The 27,839-nt window shown below is 39.2% G+C and overlaps 1 protein-coding gene across 4 annotated transcripts; it reads left to right on the top strand.

Annotated features, from left to right (window-relative positions):
- Nucleotides 1–24,571, top strand: fubp3 (far upstream element (FUSE) binding protein 3). Of its 4 annotated transcripts, none has more exons than XM_034895671.1 (19): nucleotides 1–138; nucleotides 8,575–8,695; nucleotides 11,672–11,702; nucleotides 12,412–12,461; nucleotides 12,617–12,688; nucleotides 13,305–13,362; nucleotides 13,578–13,740; nucleotides 15,628–15,726; nucleotides 15,923–16,027; nucleotides 16,150–16,252; nucleotides 16,650–16,750; nucleotides 16,908–17,040; nucleotides 20,878–21,038; nucleotides 21,294–21,367; nucleotides 21,499–21,575; nucleotides 21,948–22,004; nucleotides 22,272–22,322; nucleotides 22,451–22,578; nucleotides 23,145–24,571. In XM_034895671.1, the coding sequence occupies exons 1-19, from the start codon at nucleotides 43–45 to the stop codon at nucleotides 23,151–23,153; spliced, it is 1,689 nt and encodes a 562-aa protein (XP_034751562.1). In that variant the 5' UTR covers nucleotides 1–42; the 3' UTR covers nucleotides 23,154–24,571. The 4 variants fall into 4 exon arrangements, with proteins under 4 accessions (XP_034751562.1, XP_034751561.1, XP_034751564.1 ...); XM_034895670.1 differs by having other exon boundaries at nucleotides 11,669–11,702; XM_034895673.1 differs by lacking the exon at nucleotides 12,617–12,688 and having other exon boundaries at nucleotides 11,669–11,702.
- Nucleotides 24,572–27,839: the final 3,268 nt, after the last annotated feature.

Raw genomic sequence — 27,839 nt, 5'->3', positions numbered from 1 at the left:
TTTTTTTTTTTTTTTAAGTGTGGCTCTCAGCTGCCGAGGCGGATGATGATGATGGCGGAGCTGGTTCAGGGACAGGCCTCGGTGGCTCAACCCGGAACGAAAGATGACTTCGCAGACACGATACGCCGGGTCAGACAGGTAAAATGCTCTTCAGCGAAAACAAGTGTAGCGCTTTCGGACCACAAACACCGTTTTTGCATGTGGAGCAGCGCGGTACTTTGGTCGGGGCACCCGGACCCACTACTACAAACACTCCTCATGTACCCAGCAAGCTAGCAAGCTAACGTTAAGTAGCCGAGACAGCGTAGCTGGGAGGACAGATTAGAGTTTACACGAGACAGAAGACGCGTTAAGTAATCGTGTCAAAGCTGCCAAAACGACCACAGTAACGATGTTTGACGTGAAACACGAAGGCCTCTTATAATGTCGAAGTTTGTGTAACTTTAGTAAGTTAAGTCGACACACTGCAACCTGTTGTCAAGCCACAGAAGTTGCAGTTAGCTTAGCTTGCTAACTTAGTATTACAAGTTTGATACCCTGCTGTTTGACCCGCAACGTGACTAAAGCTAACATTTAGTTTAGATATGAATCCTGAACCACCAAGCTGCCTGACACACTGTCATAAAGTTAGCTTTAGTACAACCGGCTGTTGCCCCAGTTAAAGACTCATCTGAGAGCTTAGTGAGTGATCGCATGTTGTACTACGTTTAGACTCACCTATTTCCCTTTTTTAACTTTGCTAATAAGCTTTCTTATAAAACGTATAGAGTGTGTTTATATATATTTTTCATCTTATAATAATAAACGCGAGTAGGCTAGCTGGTAGGCTAGCTAGTAGAGCTTGTGTAAGCTAGCGAGCTAGCGTGTGTGGTAATGTGTCCTAAAGGTGCTGACACACCAAGAAGCTCATCTGCCAGTAAACGTCCGTCGCCGGCCTTTCTCGGCTGTTTTCCGGGCGATTCAATATGTGAAGTCGGTGAGAGGAATCCATTTGATTGGCTGTTCAGCTAAAGCGAATAGTGCACGAGAAGAAAACGGAAGTGAGGAATCAAGCAAACTAAAGTCAGAGGGCACCCAATAAGTATGATTTGGTATAAGGCACACACAGAAGGGTCTTATCATTTTCCATCATACATGAGCAACATAGGGTTGTCAAAAGGTTCAAACTATTTGAATATCTATTTTTTGCACATTTTGTCCATAATGGGGCTAAAGTATGATATAACAATACATAGCTACGTATGTAGGTACATTCAGTTCAACATAGACATGTCTTTAAATATACCTACACATTACCAAATAAAGATACAATTATGTCCTATACCATAACACTTAATGAAAAGACTAGTCCTCTCTTCTTCTATCCTTCTGCACTGTGGTTGGTAATAGACTGAGAACTGAGCCCCCGTGCCAGCTAGTTAACTAGCCAACTGGTGGGTCCCCCCCACTACATTAGTAAAATTTAACAATGTTTCATTTGCACACTTTTCTCACATGGTAGGAAAGCACGTTAATATTACCATATGAGTGACAACTTTGTTTGGCTCATTTTCTGTAACCAGTGTATCATTGATGCATCTTTGATCATTTCCCTGTTGTGGTGGGTGGCGCAGGATGTGACAGTGCAGCGGGTGATGGCTGGGTTTAGTAATAGACTAGTCAAACAAAGGTTCACAAACTACTTTATTTACATGTTAACCAGACTGGAAGATGATACAGACGGTGTGTGGCCTATGATGTGCTTTGTCAATTAAATCTGGTTTTCCTTCACCTTAAAACCATGCCATGATCCATACAGAAAGTTACATGTTATTATAATTCTCAACACTCACGGCATGTCTCCTCCTAACTTCTGTTAGTGTTATTTTAATCTGTATTTTGGGGATCTTAATAGCGTTAAACACTGTTATCTACAATACATGTCTGTCTTGCACTCATTAAGATTTCATCTAAACGGTCATTCAAACAGCTGGATTGTAGTTTTTACAGCATTTATATACAGTTAATAGGTATGGGAACAGAGAGAACGGGAACTGAAGGCTTGGCGAGCAACGATTAGCTCCAGTTAGCGGTTAGCTCTATTATTACGAGCAGGCTCCTGCAGAGAGGGGCAACAATCAGACTGATAAGTTTCAGGGACCTTTTTCACATCGGTGTGGCTAAAGCTTTTCTACGGTTTATCAGTACACTTGGCCAAATGCCAAAACATCACTACTAGCATATGCTTCTACTACCGACATTAATGTTAGCCAATGAGTCTGATCGTTGGCGTTGTGTCATGCACGTAGCGTGCAACTTCAACTTTTTAAAACTTCACCCATACATCATTTGTTATAATAGTGAGATTTCTCAGCAGTTAATGTTACACTTCCGAGACAGACAGACAGACAGGTGTAGCTTTCATATGCCCTGGTGACTGAATGACAGGCTAAGGTTTTAGGGCAAGCCAAGGGAACTTTTTTTTTTCTTTAGCACCTTTTTAGCAACACGGCAATTCATAGTGCTTCACATAAAAGAGCAATTAAAATCGGTGACAAAAATAAAACCGGCTAAAAAAGAATAAGATGCAAATACAACAATGTTATAGTGCACTGTAAGAAATGATTATTTGATGTAATATTTTGTAGGGATGCATTTGGGAGGAGAGGGGTGCTGCAGTTAAGTCTGAAGAGGTTGGTTATACAGGAGAGAAGCCATTTGAGTGTGTGGCAAAAGCTTTCACGTTGCTCATTTTTAATTTTGTGACTGTCCTTCAATTGAATAATAGTCATATTTCATAATTTAAGTTCTTTTAGTATGGTGTTAAAATCTTGTCTTGTTCTTGTGCCGCACACACCAGACGCCAGCCACCACGTCACTTCTATTTACTGATAGCTATCGTTCACCTCTGGCTAATCAATTGGCTAGTAAGTGGCCATTTTTGGCAGCCAGCCTTCCAAAAGATAGAACAATGAAATGTTAACCGATCATTAACCATTGACCGACAACCATGAAACGGAGTCTCGGTTCACCTGTCCGGGAGGGTCTGACCCATTTTCCACACTCTGTGTCCGCGGACCGGTTTATGTTCTGTGTATTGTCGGACACATGCAGCCGCTTTCCTCAAACCGTTTACTAGAAAGACAAGTCCACAGCGGCCCGTGGCGTTTGTGTCTCCTCCACCTGCAGGTCGCCAACTGTGTGGTTTGGAATGAAAGGGGGAAAAGCGTAGTTAAGGCGGCAGGCGTGTGTTGCTTAGGCGGCCGCCTTAGCTGCAGAGGGCTGCGGGGAACCCAGAAATCTATGCATATGCAATTGTCATTTTTGACAATTTGATGAACAAAACTGTCTATTATGGTTAGGTATTTAAATGCTACTGGTAAAATAATCTGGGAAGTCCTGCACTGCCTGACTTTGGATGGTAAAACTGAGAAGAAGCGCTTCTATTTAAGTTGATCCTGCTTGTTCAACAGTTTAGTAAAATGCGATTAAAAATTTGAAAGTAAAAACATTTTTTTCTTCTCAATTCCTATCATTTTGGCACTGGTGATTCTCCTTTGGGACTGGCTAAAACCTCTTTGGGGGGGTGCCAAAAATTCTGCTATTCTGATCTCTGGTGTTTGCCGTAGTCCTTACAGAAAGTGAAGCAGGGGGATTGTTGGCTCTTTGCTGCTGCTGGCTGATTCAGGAGAGGAAATGCTGTGTTATATGTATCATAGGAATGATTTATATATCTGATTTACCTTCTTACTTTTTTTTTTCTCCTGAATGACAAATACATAACTGCTGAATGCTGCCATAGAGAGGTATTTCCTCTCACACAGGCGTACAACGTACATGCTATTCGGCCATCAATTGTAGACTTTGCGGTGTGTTCAAGTGAAACCTTTTTTGCCAAGACACAGGCGTCGTGAGGGAATGCCGCAGTCGGCCTTTGTCGCCACTAGTTTTTTGTGGTCTGCTTGGTGTGTCTGCACCAGAACAGGCAGTGTCGGAATAAAGCCGTGTAATGTAACATCTGTTTAAATAAGCCCCCTCCACTCCTGTTGAGCACACTTGGGCTTTCCATTACTGCCTGGAAAACTTACCAAAAAATACCTTTTAAAATACAATCTGCCGTTCTCCTGTTTACCTGATCTTGCTTAGTTTCAAGTGGTGACTGTAGCAGAGAAGGTCACTCTAGTTATGCTACCCTTGTCAAAAGTAGAGCTGTAATAAGATTAGTATACAACTGACTGCTGTTAATAGTGTGTAAATTGGACTTTAGTCATACAGCTACCAGTTGAGCTTTCACCTATGTAGATTATAGCCTAGATGTGAACAAAGTGTATCCCTGCATGTTTCAAGCCATAATTCATACAATAATAAAATGTGCTCTATTATCTTTTTTAACAAAGTGTATGTGCATTAATGCTCATTAATAATGCTCATTATCAGTACATTTGGAAATATAGGTAACTTTTAAGACAAATTTTAAATACACCCAGATACAAACATGACATGTCAAGTACATGTCACTGTCCATCAGTGTCTCTCATGACGCTTTTAAAACTCTCCAGAAACCATCCGTCCTCCCCTTTGCCACATGTAAGCTGACACAGTGTTCACAAGGTCTCCCATCATAACAAAAAGCTGCCACCAAAGGAGAAACGTTTAACGTTTGCCACTCAGCAGTTGCGAATAGGTTAAGATTTAATTGTGGGCATCTACTTCACTCTTGCAACCTTAATTTCAGAAGGCCATATATACTGACGTTGACAAAGATAAGCATCTAAATCAATCACATATTGGCTGTTGATAAAAGCTAGGCCTATTTATTTCTGCCACATTGTTTGTGGCTGATATTAAACTGTGGACTTTACCTGACTTACACTGATGTTCCCACAGATGTAGTTCTAGCAATCACTGGATTCTCTATACTTGCCCTACATTCAGCGAGAGCGACTGCCATTTAAATCTATAAGATGCATGAGCTGAAATTGCTTTGTTTCAATTTCTTGTTAACTACTGTTTTTTTGTTGAACAATTAAGGTCCACTAATTCATTAGCTATAATCGCCAGATGTTGACCCCTGCAGTAGGCCTTCACTTTTCTAATAATTGCCTTCTGCTTCCTGCTTGTATCTTCTCGTCTGTATTCTTTTTTTTTTCTCAAATTGTGTCACTAAATGTACCTATCTTAGTTCTAACCACAACAATTACTTTAACACTGTAAACTAATAAAACAAACACACACACACACAATTCTTGTTAAATGTAAAGACCACATTGAGTGCTAGGGGCATGAATAGTGTAGATCACTGACTAAACAGTTGTGCCACAGTCCCAATGTACAAGATGTTCTAGGACCCTAAATATAAACTATACATACTTGGTTTCTGTGCGACCACGTCGCATGATTTCAGTTGTCTTATTTTTAGTCAGCCCTGACATTTTAGTACATGTTTTAAGGCTTAAACTATAAAACCTGACTGTAGTTACTATTAAAGATCTTTAATTAAATTTTTTATTTTTTTACACATATTCACTTAGCAAAGATTGCGTTCAAGAAGTGTCTTGGTCTTGGAGGCCAGTCCAGTCCACGGTGGTAGAGGCCTCAGTTGACATTGGTAGTTTCTACTGTAAGAGTTTTTTTTGTTTTCACAAAATCCACCAGACTGCATGACTATACTTAACCTAACTGCTACCTTCCATGTCGGTGGGACAGTTTGAATTCTGTTTGGGGACTGGGATTAGCTCCCCAGACTCCTGCCCTCTCTCCCACCGAAGTAGTAAAAGCTAACACTAATCGGCTTGACTCTACTCGCCTTTTTCTTTTCACATTATGAAAAAAAAAATCCCTGGTACCTGTCAACAGGTTCCTTTTTTTAGTATCCCCTCCGTCAAGGTTCCAAGCGAGCTGAGGCAATACCAAAAGCCCTAGTTTTTTATTGTAAAAGGTAAAACAGAAAGTGTCTTTGGTAAACGCTTCCTTAACCAAGTGGGTAAGCCTCTCCTCTCTAAGCGTAGCTCCTATTGCGCCATTTTGATGCTACCAAGCCATTACCTGCCGTTAGCATTCCAGTGACTGCCATTCATTTTGGCGCCACTTTGACAGTGAATAACTTAACATCTGAAGTGACTAAAGACTCGATTTTTCCCAATGTTTATTTCTAAAGAAATATGACAATGTATAAAAGGCTCCATTACATTGTAGCCCATGTTCCAGCTCTGTAGCAGACTTTTTTGGGTCAAAAATAGGTCAATAATTGTGTCATAACCATGCGACTTACTGTCGCACAATAGCGGAATCACCGTATAGTACAGGGTAAGCTCCGAGACAATTTGGACTTACATTAGCCGTTTAGGTTTAATTACTAACGTTAACTAGCATTTTTAGTTAACATATGCACAGGCTAATTATTGTTATCTCCTAACATATACCTACGTGCTTCGTCTCTGAAAGATTTGGAATAATTGAGAATTCTCTTGGCAAATCTACCAGAAAACGTACAACTAGTAGACACGTTGCTCACGTCACGTCTCCATCGTCAAACTCAGTTGGAGGCTGCGCAGTAACGCTCAGCTTTCACCGGAGAAGTGCTTCTAATGTCCTTCACTGGTCTCTGTCCAGAGCAATGGGATCTGTTGGTCCATTTCTTAAACTGTCTATGGCCTTAACAAGGTTGAAAGGAGTAGTAAAGTTTAGAGCCCAACCAATAAAGGATTTTTAAGGCCAATACGAATATTTGGTTATTTAAAAATCCAATGTATAAAAATGAAATGTATAAAAATACAAACTTAAGATATGAAACTTAAAGTCCTTTTGAACAAAAACACAAAAAAAATATATAATCTGTGTTGCCGATAGGGACAAACTATGCAACGCCAACACTCATAACATTGTTGACAGCCCGTTTTTATATTTTAAATATTGATTTATTATCAGAATCATTTATTTGTCATTATTTTATCGGCCATTATAAATGCTGATACAGATCGGGAAATGCCTAGTATCGGCCCGTCGATATATTGGTCACTCTAGGAAAGTTTTCCGTCTGTGGTGGAACAGAAGCCTCCGTGTTTTATGACCCTCATAAGTAAACAACACCGCGTGCTATGTTTATGTCTTCATTTGCTTTGTGAAAGCACAGAAAAATCAACATTGTTTAAAAAAAAATGATGTTGCTTTATCGCCCCATAATATTCACGTTCTATGTGAAAGTACTCGTGACAAACATTTTGGGAAAAAAATAGGATCTGCAAACGAATTGCACAAAAAAAACGTCCCCGGGTGTAAAGGCCTTTTAGGGTTCATAATAAACTTACTGATGGATTTTTCATAAAAAGAAACGGCAACCCCACACCTGCTTCCTTTTCTGACTTATGGCTTTTCCTTATTTCCATTTCAGCCCTCTCACTTCCACTGGTGGGCTCTGAAGTAGATAATCATCCCTGAAGCTGACGGAAGACTCTAATTGCCGTCACTATATTTTCATATTGTGAAAGAAATTCCAGTCAGGCACAGATGTCCATTTTGTGTAATTTTCTGAAACGCTATACTTTTGTATGGAAGCAGAGGTGGCAGATTAACGGGTGCTGGAAAATGCTGTTGGCGCTCTCATGCAGTGTAACTGAAGATTTAAATGTCCATCACTGCAGAACACGAGTATCTACTTTTAGGCTGGCAAGTGAATGATTGTGAAAGTAGACTTAGATTGTTTTTTTTAGATAAACCCTAATGCAAATGTGTGCACTCTACTTGAATTTATATGCGACGATTGGACACTTTCCATACTATAGGAGAATAAAGTGTGTCCCCGGTAGCCAGACGTGTACAGCCCAGATCCCTGGCCTTATCACATATTGATTGTTCCACAAAAGTCAACACTGACTAAAGGTTTAATAATATGGTTCTCATGTAATATGACTAGGAGAAGTTAGTACTGCCGTGGTTAAGGTCAGTCTTTTTTTTTTATTCTGATGGTAAATATGTGATTTGGCCAGCCCTTATTTTGCTTCTCCTGTCTTACTTTGCACATCTACAGACCTTTCTGCTGCTTCTTAAAACGGAATCGTCAGCCTACACTTGATTTAAGAGCTGGAAAGTTTTTTTTGGGCCAATGCTTTAGGTAGCAGTCTTACCTGTTGTAACTTTCTGGCAACTTGTCTACTGTCAAATCCAGTCCTCTTGAGAAATTGAGGTCTGCTGTGGTGATCTGGGTCATTTGTCAGTGAAAGCATAACAAAATGAGTTTAGTCAGTGAGAGCTGGCACATGACAGATCTTTCAAGGAAAGTACCAGCGTCAGTAGTCTCAACAAGAACTGTAGCAGACTGCTTCAAGCTGTAGTAATGTACAAAGTGCAGTTTTCAGCTGCTGACAAATAAATAGCTGTGAAGTTGGGCCTTGACAAAGTCATCTGTTGCACAACAGATGACTTTGTCAAGGCCCAACTCCACAGCAAACGTGACGCTTTTAGCAAGAAGAAAAGCGAATTTGTCCTTTTCAAGATGGGTTGTTGGAAAAGAAATGTATGTTCTAAAAGATAAGAAAATATCATTGCATATCCACTTTTCACCCTTATTCCATCTGTCTTACTGTTATGTGTCTCCAGATGGCAGCCAAGATGGGAGGAGACCAGATGCCCCAGATGTCCAACATGAACAGTTCCCCTCCAGTCATAGACCCCTCCCTCTATGGTTTTGGAGGCCAAAAGCGTTCACTGGATAATGGAGGTAAGCTTTCAGTATACACGCATTCCAGATTCAAGATGTTTATTGTCACTCCGGTTATACAAGTACAATCGTGTCAAATACTTTTGCTGGGAGGCTCCATTAAAGAAGAATCATGGGTGCATTTCTGCAACATATTCAGGTATATTTAAATACTCAAACCACGCTCTGCTGCCTCAGCTTTTATCCTGCATTACATGTATGTGGGAATCTTCTTGAGAACACCATTCTGCTGCATGAAAGCTCTACATGTTTAATCCTTCACTGTAGAAAAGTGTCCGTCTTCCAACTGTTCAAACTGTGTTTCTTTTTATCTTTTTTTTTATATCTTTTTTTTTTTTAAATAGTTTTTGCTCCAACCACCTTGTTTGACTTCATTGTCCAATCTGACATGTCACTTCTGTTTGTGAAGTGTTATTTTGCCCTAACCAATCAGTAGCAAGGGACATGTCTGCCAGCGTAATTTTCAGTTTTCAGACACAAAAGCTACTGCAGAGGTTGTTTGGAGCAGTAACCTTTTTTAAATATTTAATGCAGATTAAAGATATTTGCAAATATATGCATCATACAACCTCTTCAGCTGCAATCTCTGCAATACTTGCTCACACTTGGTCATAATCGCAGTTATTTTTCTGGCTCTTGACCCAAGCTACTAGAAAGTTGTGAAAATGTCTCGTGCATGTAATAATGCTAGGATCAACCATACAATATATGATATAATTGGGTTATTCATTCTCAAGTGGTTCATACAAATATTACACACAGGCCTAACTTAAATCGAGGCCCCTGGGACACATTGTGATTGAGTACGATGAGGGGGGGGGGGGGGAAGCTGAGTAGAAACTTGGAGCCATTAAGATGTATCTACTAAGTAACATTTGTATTTGATACAATATTTTAGGAAGAAGGAAATTCCTTTTGGCGGCCACTTGACAGACTTAACATTGTTTTTTGCACGTGTCGTGTTAATGTATTCATGTAAGCAGTAAAATATTACTAGACATTAACAAACATTTATTTAGACTGAAAACGACTCTGGAAGGATTATCAGATGCCAAAACACTGTAGAGTAGTTTATAATTCTTTTCACAGATCAGAACATTATCAGGTTGGTAAGTCATTGCCAGTAAAAGTTAAACCAGGCTCAACTTTTAATGGCCAATGGTCTGAAAGTGGCCGTTCTCATAATAGATTGACCTTTTCATACATTCTCACACGGGGGATTTTGTGCAGAGTAAAGACAATAAAATTAGTAAAATTCTTAGTAAAAGTATGCCACACCGCTAGTCTTCCCACATAATAAACATGTGCCACCCATTCCCATAATAATGCAGTTTTACTTAAAGATAGTATGTGGATTATCTTTTGTAAAGGTTCTATTAAACTCACTGTTAACTCAGCAAACAAAGGTGCTCAGTGCATTTATTTGCTCCTAGAATATTTATAAAGCTGTGTTTTTTTTTCTAAATTTGCAATGTTTACATTCATGTTTACTTGCTAGCAGTCCTCTTTCCCACCTTTTGGCGGTGCATTGCTGTTTGTTTGTGCATTACCATATCTGTCAATCAGGAATATCTCGAAGCATGAAACCAATGGCACAAGCGTGTTGCCCACTTGCTTGTCTGTATGCATTTGCGTCCCCGCTTGCCTACCTAAGATATAAAAAAAAAACTGCATTAAAAACATTGCTCAATAGCGTTCCTAGTGGTCAGCAACTCCAAAAGGCACATTTTAAGCTTAACTTTGTTTGTGGTGAGGGATAATGAACCACAACAAATGCAATCTCAATAGAGAGCCATAGTTTTGTTTTCATGTTAGTATGAAGGATTAAATATCTGATTCGGCAGTGTAGTGAAAAGCGTGTCACACATTTGATTCATTTCATATCCATGAAGTGGAAACTCTAGTCATTTATCCCCTCCTCCTCTTATCTTGTCACAGTTGTTTGTATGATAGTTTAGCCCAGAATGCATGGCTAGATAAATGATATGCCATTCTGATTTAGGTTTGTTTGACGCACTGTTGGTTGCAACAACTGTCCTCAGTGTTTCGCTATCAAGGTTGCCCTGCAATATAGGAAAAATAACAGAACTTTGTAGTGCTGCAGTTAGCTCTTAGCATTTAGTTATCAAATGTACAAGTACACAAATGGACTCAAGGCATTCCCATCTTATCTTACGGTCTTGTCCCTGTATGAATTTGATACACCTCCTGTTTTATATTCATAGCTGTTCCATTCTTAAGCATTAACCCTGGTGCATTTCCAGAAGAAGTGAAATCAGTTCAACCGACCATAAAATTGATTTCAAGTCGCTAGATATCAATTCAGGTGTTCACGTCCACGGCACCACATCCTCCACTGACCCTGCAGGACCTTTGCTTGGTGCTACCTGTCAAAATCCAATTCAGGACCAGCAGCCACTGACCCAGCTGCTGCCTCTCTTTTCTGAACGGCTCTGATTGAAACACTCACTCAAACACTCACCAGCCTGATTACCATGATGCTGAAAGCCCCCTGCTGTGGGTCAGACATGAACATAAAGGTTTGGCAGGACCATATCCATCTGCTCCTGTCCCCTTCAACCATGACTCAATGTTTTCTTGTTTTGCCGTTTTGTCACTTTCACAGATATTTCAATAGGGGTGCACGATTCAGAATATATCACGATGCGATTAAATATTGATTTCTTTTTATTTATTTTTTTAGTCTCAAGATTTCATTCAAAAACAATTCTCTATTTATATTCTAAAGAATGATTCACAATATATCAATGTACTTACTTTTCCAATGTGATAGTATACACTCCATCACAGAACTATAATATATAAATAATATGAATTGATTTTTTTTAATTGGAAGACCTTGAATAAATCTATTATTTTTTTGCACACCCCTATATTTCAAATATTCTTTAACCATGATTTCAGATAATTTCTCACATGTTAATTAATTTGCTTTCCTCTCACTTTTCCCAGTAGGGAACCACCTTGGTGCAATGGTACATCAAAGGTGAGCGGAGCGAACTCATTTCAGTTCCTGTTCCTTTTAATGCACTTTAATGTATTCTTAGTATTAACCCTGTGCCGCAGTTAAGCAGTTCTAAAACGTATTCTGTATTTTACTTAATAGCCTTATTTTTTGCAATTAACAACTTGCTTTTCATTTGAGGGCTATTTCCTTTATCAGTCATCAAAATGTATCTATGAATTGTCCGACTAAATGTTAAAAAAAGCGTATCTTTAAAAACCTCTATTGTGTAACAGAGTAAAAGTTGACATTCAAATCCCTTTGTCCAACCAAGAGTCCCAAATCAAAATATTTTACTATGATAAAAATCATCAAAAAACACTTGAGAAGCTGGAACCAGCAAATGTTTGACATTTTTGCTTAAAAATTTTCAAACATTCTAGAGCCGAAAGTTTACATCAATAAGTTAATTAACAGTTAATGAATCAGCAAAAGTTTTGATCTGACAAAGGGAATATGGATATTTGCTGTTTTTTGTCTTGTTAAATTATAGTAAACTGAATCTGTTTTTAGATTTCAAAGTAAAAAAGCAATCTGAATAACTCAATTTGATAGACAAATGCTACATGAAATAATTAAACTATTACTTGTGCACAAGTTGGTGGAGTGAAAAGGTACTCTATTTTTAGAGGTTTCTTGCTTTTATTTCCATTGATCAGCAAGTTATTGATCATGTCCTAATCTCTCCTAGGGCTCTTGCTACAGAAGACTTCAAAGTGCCTGATAAAATGGTGGGATTCAGTAAGTAGCTCTTCAGTTCATTATAGTCTGTATTAATGTTTTACATGTAATCATCAGTATTGACATTCTACTCAGTTTTTGGGTCACTGCTTAAGGCCCCTGTCAAAAATCAAAAAGGCTTAAAAACTGATCTTTTCTCTCCCCCTCTTCTGTAGTCATTGGAAAAGGAGGAGAGCAGATCTCAAGAATTCAGATGGAATCAGGTTGTAAGATCCAGATTGCTTCAGGTAACTTCTAACTTAACACATCCAAGCCCTCTGTTTCTGCTTGATTTTAAGTGTAACTTTTTAAAGAAATCCATTGTCTCCTTAGAGGCCAGAAACATGTTTTAATGAGGCATTAACCACAAACACAACTTGGCAGTAGAATCCAAAGGCTTTTAAAGACCGATTGTATTTCTCTGAATGTGCAGACATGTTTGACAATAGTAAATTATCACAAAGACTTCAGACTTTTTACTGTTAGCACTTCAGAAATTAAAATTCATGAGCTTTTATAGAATGGTTTGATTTACCAAATCCTCCTGTATGTGCTCCCCTGTGGCCATCAAGCTTTATCAAGTCTCCCTTGAGAATGATACTGCATGTGTCAATGATATTACCTTTGGCAACGTACCCCTAGGTTCTACTGGCTGCAGCTTCAATGCGATTGTCTTTTAGTTAGCACCTCTTTAATGTATTTATTTATTTTTACAATGGGACCCTTTTGCATTAAACATCTTTGATACAAACAGCCATGATAACATCACTCTTCATTAAGCTTGTGTGTGAAAGCGTTTAACTATCCTGTTGACTACTCATTCTTGTGTATCTAAATGTGTATTATATTTTTATTTTGTTACAGAAAGTGGAGGCATGTTGGACAGGCCTTGCACGCTGACTGGGAGTCCTGAGAACATTGAGTAAGTCTCACCTTTCAACTTTGAAGGATTTACTGAAAGTGTGCCCCATTGTTGTGACACGGAGGGCACGAACTCACATCTCTTTTCACATCTCCCCTAATCATTCACTGGATCACCTGAACTCCTCTTTCAAATTTGACAAAGAAAACTGACACAGAAGTGTTTTTGTTTATAGTCTGTGGTGACAAATGTATTTTTTTGCTCCACCTCCACAGTCAGGCCAAGAGGCTGTTAAGTGAGATTGTGGAGCAGTGTCGGTATGGTCCAGGCTTTCACGGTGACATGGATGGCAACAGTTCGATCCAACAGATTCTTATCCCCGCCAACAAAGTCGGCCTTGTCATCGGCAAAGGAGGAGAGACCATCAAACTACTGCAGGTCTGTTCGTAGACTGCGCTGAAAGTATAGCGGTTACAGTGAAATTGTGCATTTCATAACCATATCCTTCTACTCTGCCCTTATTCTTTCTGTTAAAAATTTGATGCAACATTATTGTTGACATGGACACCAGGCATTCCCGCTGACACCTCAGTTTCGATGCCGGTTCCTTACCGATACTTTTTCAATAACATACGTTTGTGGTTTATGTCCCGTCAGATACTCAGGATTGGTATCGATCTCAGCTATAAAAATTCACCAAAAATAAGGGAAACCTTTTTGCCACATCATGAACATATAATAAATAAACAAATGGCATTGTGTACAGGCTAATATTGAACTAAGATGCAAAGGAATGTTAAGAACAAAGACTTTTTAGTGCAAACTAGATCTAGGTTCTATCTAAAAATCTAGGTTTGGTTAAAATCTTTGAGTAAATGTTGTAAGGTTTTGTCTTCTTTCAATGTCTTTCATAGAGCAAATAACGTTATATCTCTCCAACTGTGACATTTCCCGTAGACGTGTATAGTTTCCGACTGGGATCCCAGAAATTCCGACATTCCATATAAAATTGAACACAACAGTCCGTGCAACCTTGCCTGGCCTTGTGGCGTTACTGAAAGTGAGAAGAAAGCAGCAGAATCTTGTTTGATTTTGACTGTGTCAGATAAGTGTGCCTTGCAGTGAACGGTAGTAAAATATGTGGACAGTTTGTTAAAAGGAAACTGTCCCATGAATTTGAAAGTAGCCTACATTTGAGAAACAAACACAAGGAGGCTTACCTAGCTTAGTTTGCACTGGTGTTACTGTTGAATACATTGTGGATACATATTTCTAAAATTGAATGTTTGTTATTATTACAAAATACTTTTTCTGACCTTTTTGAATCTCCCAACAAATATTACAAAAAGACTAAAACTAATAAAAACTAAACAAAAACTGAGCATTTTCAAAAAATACCAAATACTACTAATACTAAACTAGCAAACCCACTTTGAAAACTATTGAAAAGTAATGAATTTGAAAAGGTCAAAACTAAATAAAAAATAATGAAAAATGAAAAAACTATAATAACTTTGATATGGTACTACATTTTTTTTTTTGTCTTGGTCAAAAATCGTGTAGGGAATCGTGATATCAATTCTAAGCAAAAAATCGTGATTCATATTTTCTGAATTGTGCAAGCCTAGTGCAAACTGCACAATGACACTAACCTTTAACAATAAGGAATGTCATTTAATTGCCTTGTTGCTGAAAGGTGCTGTAGATATAAAGTTGCCTTGCTTTACAACGTCAGCCTGTCAGTCATCAGGACATTGAAACTACTGTTGTGCCTTCTTGTCTCAGAGGAGTTGTTTTGTCAACAGCACCTTAACCACTTTTGCCTCAATCAATTTATCGCAGCAAATGCTGTCTGTGTGAATTTTTGAAAAACCAAAACAATACTTGAAAACACTTTATTGACATTACCGTGACACACTGTGACTTCAGCAAAACTGCAAAGCCAAAACCCTCTGCACGTGAAGGTTTATTTCCCTTGGCTGAGGTGGACAAAACACTAAAATAAAAATATCTGATTGATCGGGGTTATCTTAGCATGTACGATTCTATAAAATATGCCTTTATCCGCCCAGTTGCGGCTTTGTAAACCCCTAGTTAGCTCCTCACACACACACACACACACACACACACAGAGTTAACATAATTTCACATCCTCCATAGGTATTTATCCTTCTGGTCTAGGTGGCAAAGACCACATTAAAAAAAAAAAAAAACTCTTCTTTGAGATGTGGCAGAATGTCATCCTTTTAGAGTGAATAGTGTTTTGGGCCCCAGGTAACTCTTGGTGTGTGTGTTTTCTGCCTCTGTCTGATTGTACCCCTGCAGGAGAGAACAGGAGTGCAGATGATAATGATTCAGGATGACCCCATGCCCACTGGAGCAGACAAGCCCCTGAGAATCACTGGGGATCCCCACAAAGTGCAGGTCGGTCTAAGAGGAGCTCCGAGTGTGCCGCTAGCTTTCCAGTTTACACTCTATTTTACACATTTTATGCCTTCAGTGTTCCACTCAAACATTTGAAAACCTTGTTTTTCATTGAGAATTTCAGCTGGACATTTGATATGTTTGAAATGTTTTTTTCAAATAAATATTTTAATGTGACTTCCAATCTACTTTAAAGCAAGCCCGTGAACTTGTGGTAAAGCTTATCCGGGACAAGGACCAAGGAGACTTCAGGGTTGGAAGGGCAGACTTTGGATCCAAAATGGGGGGAAGCAGTCTGGATGTAAGTATTTTTTTCCCCTGCTTTTTAAATGCTGTATAGCTAAGATAATGTAGTTTTACTTATCTACATAAAAGAATATTTGTAATCTTTTCTGAACTCTTCTCTCTGTCCTAATCATCCAGGTGGTTGTGCCCAGATTTGCTGTCGGCATCATCATCGGCAGGAACGGAGAGATGATCAAGAAGATTCAGAATGATGCGGGGGTCAGGATCCAGTTTAAACAAGGTAGGAAGATAAAACACAACCTAATGCAAGCAATCAAGTAAAGTAGACATGTGTAATCTCTAAAGCTGATTGTCCTGTTAATGTGTCATTCACAAAAAACAGATGTGTTGTTTGTTTGGGAATAGAAACAAGTTTGACAGTGCTCGCCTGGTCCGTCTTGGTGAGAATCTGAGTACTTGGAGGCTGTGATATAAAATGTTGAATGATTGAGCTCCAGACAGCTTGACAATCATTGCAATTCATGAACAGATATTTATACATGTCCAATAATTCAATTCTGTACAAAAATTACCAGCTCTTTTACTTAATGTCTTGTATTTAAAGCACTCAAAAGTAAGTTTGTATGAAATTTTAGAGCCTTGAAATAGTTTTTGTGTCCCTTGTATATGTCATCCAGATGATGGCGTCAGTCCTGACAGAGTTGCTCAGGTGATGGGCCAGCCCGACCACTGCCACCATGCGGTCCACCTCATTAATGAACTGGTACAAACTGCTCAGGTTTGTGTTTCTGCTTTGTCCCTCAATCACTCCAGTTACTTAACTTCAAAGAGAGAATGCCAAGGTTACATGAAAATGTCTGAATTGGAAGCAATTTAAGGAGTGTTAAACCTTTCCAGAAAAGGGTTTTGAAAAACTTCTGGTTCCCTTTCTGTAGGAGCGAGATGGGTTTGGAGGAGGTGTAATGGGACGTCGAGGGCGAAGCGACTCTAACATGGGAGGCTCTGGAGGTCTGCAGGAGGTGACATATGCAGTACCTGCTGACAAGTGTGGACTTGTGATCGGCAAAGGTAAGCAACATGTTTTTCTTTGTTGATTTTAACACATGTTGTTTCCTTAATCACTTTACTGAATTGTTATGTTTGTGCTTTATATGTATAGCTAAGGTTTTTTGCTCATTTAAAAGTTGCTGGGAAGTGGTGCACGCCTGGTTTACTTGTTTCTTGCCGTCTAAGAAAACTATAATAGAGTCCATATATGAACATTCTTAAGAATATAGCCCAGTCACCAGATTGCCTTTTTCCTTTTTAATAACTGAATGCTGTTTGGTGCTCTGTCGCTGCGTGAAACTGATGAGAAGAAGGGGGTGAGTGACCACCCTTCTATTCTCTCTCTAGGGCTCATGTATACAGCACAAGTGGCATTCATTGGCTTCACTAAGGGCTTAATGACGGGGATAATGCGTGTAATGTGACATTAATTGTTAAAGGTGCATAATAACAGCCCTCAATCATGTGGAAGGCTGCCTGGCATCTAATGAGGGTCTTTCAGCCCAATAGAGTGCAGCGAGGGAATGAATAGAAGGAATTAGCTTATTGGCTATTCATGCCCACTCTATTGCCAGCTATTTAAAAGTCATTGACTATTGCATTGGAAAGAGTTTTTGTGTGTGTGTGCGCGCATGTCGCTGTGTGTGTGTGTGTGTGTGTGTGTGTGTGTGTGTGTGTGTGTGTGTGTGTGTGTGTGTGTGTGCGTGCGCGCGCAATTGTGGGTGGGTTCGGAGTGGGCCTCTTTACCTAAGATAAAAACATGGCAATAGAAATGTCAAGTGTCTTTTGTGCATGTAGTGGGGCGAGGGAAACAAATAAACCTGGGCGTTGCGTCCCCTTTCTGTGCATTACCATATGAAGTGGGCCAATATGGTGGAGATGGCGGTGGGTCTGGGTGCTGTCAGCCGTCCCTTAAAGGGTGCGGTGATTAATATCTTTACGATGCCATATGCAGCCCATTGCCCCTCTGTTTTGACCCCCTACACACACACACACACAGACACACACAGCATGATGAATCAAGCCACCCACCAGTGCAAGAGCCGTGACAAGCATCCTTTAAGTTTATACATGAATTTTAAACTAAAAATATGTGAATAAACTCAAGGGTTTACTTATTAGGTTTTCTAGTGCTTTAGGTCACATCTCGCAGTGGATGGAGTTTGCTCAGTTGAAAGTTTAAGTTATCTTGTTTAAAAGCTCTTGAAAAAGTGGATAGTGGAGCGCACTAGAGTCTGGAACATAGATTTATTTTCCAAACTACTGCTTCTAAGGGCAAGAATTAACTTTTAAACTATTTCCATAGTGATAAAAAAAAAGTTGTCTTAGATGTAACATAACATTAGCTAAACTTGGTTTGTCACGTATTGGTACTAATCTATCCTTTAAGTAAAACAAATTGCATTACAACTGAAAAATTGGAACTAAGTGACTAAATGATCTTGCAATGTTAAACCAACTGACATGCAATGAGAATATACTGCTGGGCCAAAATTAAATGTTGGGTTGGTAGTTCAGTCCCCAACTCTTCCTGTGCAAATGTTGAAGTGTACTTGGGCAACAGGTAGAACCCTTAATTGCAAAGGTTTTCTCTGTTCATGTGTTTTTGTCTTTGGTTTTGCTCCACCAATTTAGAAACATGCAGGTTTGGTAGATTGGTGACTAACTGCCTGTAGGTGTAAACATGAGCATGAATGGTTTTCCTTGCTGTGTCAGCCATGTGATTGACTGGCGACCTGTTCAGGGTGTGCTCCGCCTCTCGCCCAACGACAGCTGGGATTTGCTCCAGCCCCCTGCAACACTCTAAAGGATAAGTGGATAGATGAATGCATTGACAATTAATCAACAGGGTACAAGACAGAGCTATCTTATAAGAGCACCTTATCAACACAGTGAAATGTATACAAACTAGACTTTTCCTATAAGTCCATCTGATGTAGAGTTTAACTAAAAAACAATGAAGGGCAACCAAATGTATCCTTACTTCTCACGGTCAAGGGTACTTGGCATGTCTTTACTTACTATATATATAGATATAAATAAAAACACTTCAACAATGATTTCAACCACTACTGCACACTCCTATTTTTATGATGAAGCTGATGTCATATTAGTACATTGAGTTACACACTCTGGTAATGCTATTTTCCCTTGGGGCCTGAGAGTTTCTTCTCCACCAGCAGCTAACCAGTCCATTGGCTTTGACTTGAATGGAGTCACCAGTTGCACTTTTGTATCCCCTCCTTTTCTCCAGCTCACTAAACCAGTCTCATTAATAAGGCCAGTATTATCTGCCCTCACTACAGCCCAGTCCATGAAATGAATAGTCAGGGTCTTCATTGCTCTCTGCTGTCTGACTGGAAGACCTCATAATGGCTTCATTAAGGCAGAAGTTTCATTTGGTTGACAATGGGTTAATGGCCCATGTGCAGTCTGTTGGCAGCAAGGAATAGGCTACGGGAGGAGGAGAGGTTTTTGATGAGCGTTTTCATTCGGAGGTCAGCCAGGGTCATTCGAGTGTCAGCCACAAGTGAACAAATGTGTAATTGATGTTGGGACAGCCCTGGTGTCCCCCGGGAAGCACCCTCAGTCTTTTTCGTTCAGATGGGCATTGTGGAGCTGGGTGGCGTCTATATGCCCCCGTTCACTCCCTCCTCTCATCACAGAGGACAACACAGATTCAAGAATGAAAAGGGTAAAAGAGACAAATGATATCCCAGAAGGAGGATACGCTTCAATTTTGTCCCTTTTCTCCTGCTAGCGATGTTTAATTTCTCCCTGCTGGTGTAATTGCTCTCCCCACACGTCGGGAAGCTGGCATGTGATGCAGCGTAGGGGGAGGTGTGCAGGAGATGTCTCCTTTTGTTTCCTGATTTGCATGGATGTTTCCACAGAATGGTAGATAAGTGGTGAGACACAAGCCAGAGTCTTGATAAGGTAGCACTATCGCACTACTTTAATTGAGACTGTGTGATTCCAGTGAAAGGAAGTGTGGTTTAATGCTGCATTCATATCATATAGGATGGATGGGGGGAAAAAAATCTGACCTTGACTTACAAATGTTCACGTCTTTGGACAACTCCAGACAGTTTTGTATGGTTACAGAAAATCTGCATTGGACAACTTTCCTACGTCTGCGGACAGCAGAGAACCTACAAGGTCTCCTTTTTGTCTATGTGTAGAGAGTGTCCTGTCTGCGTGGTGTTGTCAAAAGAAACGCACATACAGCTTTTAATAACTTCAAGGCATGCATGAGCATTAGGAAAGAGAGAACCCGGGAAACTGCTTTCTTTCTCACTTCTGCTGAAAGTTGGCGTTATCGTCATATTATTGGTTTTGGAAAGATTAAAACAAATTGCAGGTAGTAATCATGCAAAACATGCAAGAATGAAATCCCTCTAAGGTGTTTGGCCAGGCATGCCAAACACCTACTTATGAACTTCAATACTCCTATGAAAAATAATCTCAAAAATGAAATGGGACAACATACCACACAAAACAGCACTTTTAAGCCGGAGAGTACACTTCCCCGCAATAAAAGTCTGAGATACATTTTGTTAACACCAGGGGTAAAGATAATTCAGCAGGGACAGGGATATATAGACCAGGAAGGGGGAAAACCCACGCAAATGTGTACTGTGTCTTTTGTAATAGTTAATCAAAGTTTTGGATAGTCGGTCAGTCCCGACAAAAACAATGTGAGGACTTCACCTCGGGCTACTGGAGAACTTTTCTGTATTTTCGTACAATTCTTTGACCGAGAAAACACTTTGCAGCTGAATCAATGGGGGGGGGGGGGGGGGGGGGGGAGTTTGCTGCCCTATTTATATATTCCTTATCTCTTCGCTTCTTTTCCAGGTGGAGAAACCATCAAGAACATCAAAGAGCAGTCTCGTGCCCACGTGGAGCTACAGAGAAACCCGCCGCCCAACACGGACCCCAGCGTGCGCATCTTCTCCATCCGAGGCACCCCTCAGCAGTTGGAAAAGGCCCGCCAGCTGATCGATGAGAGAATTGGGGTAGGTGGTCTGCCTCTGGCCCACTATTGTCTGGCCTGATATTCATGAGCGCACATGTCAATGTGGAGAGCTGCTGGATTTCTGTGGTCCTGGTGGCCAGCAAGATGTCACCAGAGGTTAAACATAAAGAATCCATCAAATGGACTTAATGGAGTGCATCAGCGCCCGGCCCTGCCCTCTGACCTTGCCTGTTGGCTCCTTTTTAAACACAAGTGTGGTCTCTCACTCGCCTCCTCTTCCCTTTCTCTGCTCTAGGGCCCAGGAATAGGGGGCAACAGCAGCTTCGGTATGAATCCCTACAACCAAGGACCAACCACTCCTCCTCAACAGTAAGCCTCATGTCACATTTTTTTTATGTATACAAGTGAAACGCGTATTAAAAGTGTATTACAGTGTCTTCAGTAGACATTAATGGTCAAGTTTTTTGCTCACATTAAATTGTCTGTTTACTTTGCATAAGTGGGGCTCAGACGTTCATGACAGGAGGATGGGGCACAACTTTTCAAATATGGCAGCCTCAAGGCCAACAGGACCACAGTAAGTAAAATTAACCATTGTAGCTGCATAAGCTACATAACTAGATTTTAATATAAAAATGCGAAAAATCAAGAGAATTTGACAATTTTGGTTAATGAGAGAACAAAAAATATGTAAGCAAAATTGAACTGTTGCACATACATTTGGCTGTGATAGCGCGGCCGGGGAGTTTTGTGGTGCTGCAACGTATTCAAAGTCTTCCGCTGACTGGGGTGAGATGGTCGCGCTCCCTGTGGGTAACCACCTCTTTCCTGTACGGACAGATTTAAATTGGCTGTCGATGGAAATCATTAGGAAACGGATGAGAGCAAAAGAGGAAAAGCAAAGACCACTCTCTGTAACTCTAGCGGTGTTATCTGTGTCTGGTTTCAGGTCACAATGGTTCCCAGACGGGCCAGATGGACTGGGAGCAGTATTATAAAAAGCTAGGCAAGAGAGACATATTTTGTTTAATGCCAACTTTATTCTACAATCTTGTTCCATAGAAGTTTAAATGTAATTCTTTGTATGTGGATTGTATTGTTTTTCACACAAGCCTGATGAAATCATGGATTTATTTACCATGTTGGAAAGATTATGAGCATAAATCTTACTTTTGTGTTAAAACCTGGTCACTAAAACTGGTCAGAAGGGAAAATGTATTTAAGATTTGTATGGTACAAATAACAAAATTGAAACTCTTCTGTATGTTTTCAGGTCAGCAAAACCAGGCTCAGAGCACTGCTCCTGAATACAACAAAGCTTGGGGTGAGTATCAGTGGAAGTCTTTTATTATAGAATCGAACCAACTTTGAAGTTTAAACTCAACGCTGCACATGTGACTTCATGTTCTTGATTCCTGCTTTAATGTTATTTGCTGGTTTTTCCCTCTTCAGGCCAGACAGCTGGCCCTGCATCTCAGCAGACCTCTAATCCTGACTACAACGCCTGGGTTGACTTCTACAGACAGCCGATGGCCTACTTCAACCAGGGCGCACAGCAGACACAAGCCCCGGGCCTTCAGGTGAGAACCAACGGCCTCAATGTTTACGCAGTACAGATCAATCAAGGTCAGGCTGGTATTTTCTCCTTTCTGTCAGCAAATCCCATAAAGGACCAAAACAAATAATGTTAGTCTGTTTCTCGGTACTTTCACCATTGGTTCCTGCTGAAGATGTAAACCTTAAAAATACAAATCACAAATCACAAAAGGCTCGGTCACTTCCTAAACCCGCTTTTTCAAGTTTTTACTTAAACAAGATGCAGCGGGTTAGATGATAGACAGAAACTACTTTTGATAATCACTTAATCAGTCATTTCCAAAAAAAATGTTTCCAAAAACATTTGTTAGTTCTTGTTTCTCAAATGTCAGGAATGCTGCTTTTCACACAATAAGGTACTAAGTGTGGCTCATTGATGTGTCTTTTAATAGTTTTGGGGCAACATTGGAGCTCTATGTTACACCTAGAGTACTTATAGGCCTTGTTGACCATAAGAAAATATGAATATATCACCAGACTTTTCCTTTTTAAACTCCCAACAAATGTCAGTGGAACAAATGTTGGTGAACAAACTGTTTTCCTTCTCCAGGATCATTAAGAGAAGACGCCCAGGTGACAGACTTGAATCCCTGAGGATGGAAACAACCCTTTTTTTAACAGAGGGGGTTCTAGATTTGCAACGCCTTGAAGACTTTTTTTCTTAGTGAGAAACACTAGCTGTAGAATGGCATATGATAAAGTAATATTTCTAAAAATCAGGAACAGTTATTTGTTACTAAATGCTTGTGTACACTGTTATTTTGAATAGACAGTATCGGGGATCCCTTTTGGACTTGAGAGAGCTGCTTGTTTTTCTATGTTTTCCTGTCTTTGACTCAGATTGTACCGCCAAAATGAACCCAAGAGTTGTAACATTTCAAAAGGCAATATGATCTATTTTTTCTAGTTATGTTGAAATGAAACCATGATTAGCTTAGCAGTCTTGAATACAATTTGTCCTATGTCATAAGATGTTTAAAAGGGTGTGTTAAAATGTTTTCTTTTACATAATTCAGTGAAATTAAACTGTGATGTTTTGTTACAGGAAATGTATTTTTGTTACAAGGTTTAAAAACATGGATTAATGTCAGCCAGTGGCAATAGTTCTGATAGAATTCCTATTGTGCATTGTATGCTGTTTTTCATTGTCATTTTATTGTACTCTGGTTAAAAAAAAAAAAAGGTGCAATATCTTATTTCACTTTTGAAACAAAGATGGGTTCTCTAATATTTTGACAGACTTTTAACTTGTAGTTTTAAGATGTTTTTTTTTTTTTTAATGGAAATGTCATGGATAATTTATTACAATTATCTGGTATGATAGGATTTAGGGGGATGTTGCAAATAGCTTTTTTGCCTTTGCTACCTTGTAAATCTGTATATATGCTCATATATTTGACTGTTAATTTAAAATATATATGTTTCATATATATATATATACTTATATAAAAAAAATATTTTTTTCCTGTGATCAGTGTTGCAGGAAAATTGTCCCTCTTTTTCTGTTTTGTTTTCATACTGAAAATGTTCAAAGATTGTAATTGTGTAATTTGAAATTTGATGTTGCATCTTGTAATGAAGAAAAATAAGTGGTAGATTTTTTGTGTATGTTCTGTACCTGAACTATTCAAGACTGCTAAGCCTATGTACTTCTACCTGTGTAATAATTAATATAGTATTTTTATGTTTTAAGTATTAAGATTAATAAAACTCTTATTTGGTACCTCCCAGTTCACCAACACCCCACTGAGCCCTCTCTGTGGACTCAGTGGGGCGTTGGACTCAGTCCACGCTAATAACTTTTTAATTCATTTTTTATTTCTGTGTGATCTAATATAAATGATGCATCATTATGGAAAACATGATTCTGGTATTAACTTCATTTCTTAATGAAAAGGGATATAATTTCAAAATGTCTAATTATGGTGTTTTTTTCCTTGTGTACAGTTAACATGTATTAAAAACATTCAGACTACCTTTATTGTGTACTGTTAAATTGATTTTCTGTTTCATAACATTATAAACCTTTTTATGTCCTTTGCTGTATTCTGATACTTAGTGTTGACTATTCTGATACATAGAGGATATATAGGTCTACTGTGTTTTTATAATCTATTATAACATCTATTTTCTAGTACTTTGCCAGTTCTCACATTTAAATACATTTTCCACAAGCTTCTCTTCTGATTGATATAAACTAGTGTAAGTTCTTAATGTAAACTGCAGCACCTTTCCACAGCTACACTTTGCAATCAGCTATTTTAAAGCAGTAGCACATACAGTAATTGCTCCTGATTTATTTAAGGGTAAAGTTCCACTATATAATAAGCCACTTAAAATATTTTCACTAAGAAAAGTGTTGAAATTGTGCCATGTGTAGTGAAAGGAAAAAAAAAAATAGTAACTGTCAACTTGCCCCAGATTACATGTTCTCTTAACACCTGATTTTATGGGAAATGTTTGTATGCGAGCACAATCTTCAATATAACACCTGTCTGGTATCAGCATCCATATCTGGACCTGTTCCTCTACAGCCTGATACGATGTCATACATACACAATCAGGGGAGGTTTCTGGAGTTTTCTATTTCTATTCAGAAAGACTGGTGTTTCATGTTTTGCCCACTACAGAATTGGGTACGTCTGTCAGAATACGGTTTCCTGATAGATTTCAATCTGTGCCTCGCTCAATGGTAGTGGCAGTCCTCCACTGTCTCATTGTTCCCTACAACAATCCATGTAGGTTGTCATCCTTCCAGCACCAGCAGCATGCTGTCCCTCAGCTCTCCTGTCTTGTCCTCCTTCACCCCCTTCAGCTTTGTCACTGCACATCTTTGCACTCAGCAGGGAGACTCCTGCCACAGTGGACCCTGCGCGGCCCCATACCGTCCACTGCATTGATGCGGTGCAGCTGTTTCCAAATCCAGCCCTTGATTTTGAGCCTTTTTTTTTTTTTTTTAAACACTGTCCCCTAGGACACTTCTGACCTGGAGGTCCTTTGTCACCGTCTGATTTAGTTGTTCCCGGATCATTCACAGACAGGTTGAGAGGCATGATTTATTAATATAGGCAATTATTGGGAACCTTTTTCTCCTTTTACGCTGCAGCATTTGAACTATCAACATAAACAAGCATTTAGACTATGAAACAGTGTGTGTGTCTCATTTATTTAGGGAAAGTGACAAAACGTTATGGTTCAGGTTCAACGGCTCATTGGTGATTTTATGCTACCTAGACTTGACTGTTGGCTACACAATATAATGTAATTAAATATTACTTCACAACAAACTGACTTTGAAATTGACCAAACATACACTAATAGAAGTTGTTGCAGGGAAATAATACACATTTGATTCAGCTGTTTTTTTAAATTTTGTATATTGTGTTCAGTGGTAGAAAGTTTTACTGTAGACTACTTCAGTATTTGCGTTTTCTGCTACTTTATGCTTGTACTTACATACTTCAAATCTGAGGTTTAGTCTACATTTGTCAGACAGTCACTTGTTATTTTAAAATGTTACCTTCAAAATATCAACTTATAAAATATTGTTGCATTAAGCAAGAATAACTTTATGGAAGGAGCCACTCTGCACAATGACCACTTTAAATACACTCATCACCTTGTAGTATTTCTACTTGTTCTTCCAGCACTGAGGCTCATGCATCACTCCTAAATAACTACTTATGAACAGTTTTCTCATTGAGCCTTATTAATCTGTTTGGTTTGTCTGTAAAAGAACAGTGGTGGAAGAAGAATTTATTTATTTTAGTCAAAATAGCAGTATGTATAAGTAATAAGAGTCATGCATTCAAATGTTTACTTAAATAAAAATACAAAAGTATTAGCATTAAAATATACTTCGTAAAAGTAGCCTACTCATTATAGCCCATTTTAGAATAATATATGATTGAATTATAGTTATGTATGCACTAATGTGTAAGTAACACTAATGTTGCATCTGGTACATGGGGAGCTAATTATAATCTATAACAATACATCATAATTTATTAGCTTATTATAGTTTGTATTTATAATTTGAATTGGCAAAGTAACTGAAGCTGTAAGACAAATGTGGAGTGGAAGATAATGGAATAATCGAAGTGCCTCAAAATTGTACTTGAGTCAACGTTGGTTTCTTTCCACCACTGCTAAAAAGAGAGAAATGCATTTAATCAAATGGATGTGGAGAGTGGTGTTTTGCATTTGACTGAGTAAAGTTTTCTAATTATTGAAGAGAATAAATCCACTTTTCCAATTTAATATTTTAGGCTAAACAATTGAAAACCGATCTCCCTCGCTGTGTAAACTGAGGTTCAACAGCTCCTCTACATCAAGCAGGTGTCCCCCCCCCCCCCCCCCCCCCCCCCCCCCCCCCCACCTCCGTCCCATCCAACAAGAGAGGGGGAGAAAAGCTTTTTAGGGGGGAGGAGGGACTTCAAGCACCTCTCTCACCTTTGCAACAGATGAGCCGATCTTCAGTCTCCTCCACACTGTGACAGCTACCTTAATCTGGTTTTAATGACCCTGCGGAGGATCCCCGGAGACCCGGCACTCTTTCCCCCCAGCTGGTTGGACGACAGCCGTTTGCAGAAGTGTGTGTGTGTGTGTGTGCGTGTGTGCGTGCGTGTGTGTGTTTGTTCCCTGCATAAAGCTAAAAGTGTGAGTCTAGGAATATTTTTGGCCACGTGTGTTTTAACGGGGATTATAAATCCCCTTTTTTAGGACAGATTGTAATTTTGCAAGGCGTAAAATACATACAAAAAAGCAACTTTTCCAAAAACTTTTCAAAATCTAATCATTATATTGTATTTTATAATTTGTCTTTTACTTTGGGTTATTTTGTCATTAAAGTTTAGACGTTCACATATGTATTATTTTAGCATGACCGAGTCTATTTTCTCCACTTTCTATTCTCTCCTGACATGCGTTAAACTCTGCTATTTATCCACAAACACATGCCTTTCTTTGATGGGTTTCCCACCAGCTCTTTGAAATAAAACAATTACCGCGTTCTTTGTGCAATAATTGTCAATCATCCACGTTAAATTGATAAGCTTTAAATGGCCAGAATAAAAGCTTAAATTGTTTTACAATGAAACAGCTAAGCAGGATGATTTGCTATTGCTGACATGCCCGCGGCTTTACCAGCTCCAGATAATGCCATAGGTTAATGCATAAATAAGCAAATCAAATCCATGCGTTACCCCAATTCAATTCATTTAATTCCTCTTTAATAAAGAAGCGC

This window comes from Etheostoma cragini, chromosome 16 (genome assembly GCF_013103735.1).
Source record: "Etheostoma cragini isolate CJK2018 chromosome 16, CSU_Ecrag_1.0, whole genome shotgun sequence".
Taxonomy (NCBI): domain Eukaryota; kingdom Metazoa; phylum Chordata; class Actinopteri; order Perciformes; family Percidae; genus Etheostoma; species Etheostoma cragini.
Note: the sequence above shows the minus strand (reverse complement) of the source record. Positions and strands in the feature narration are given on the sequence as shown.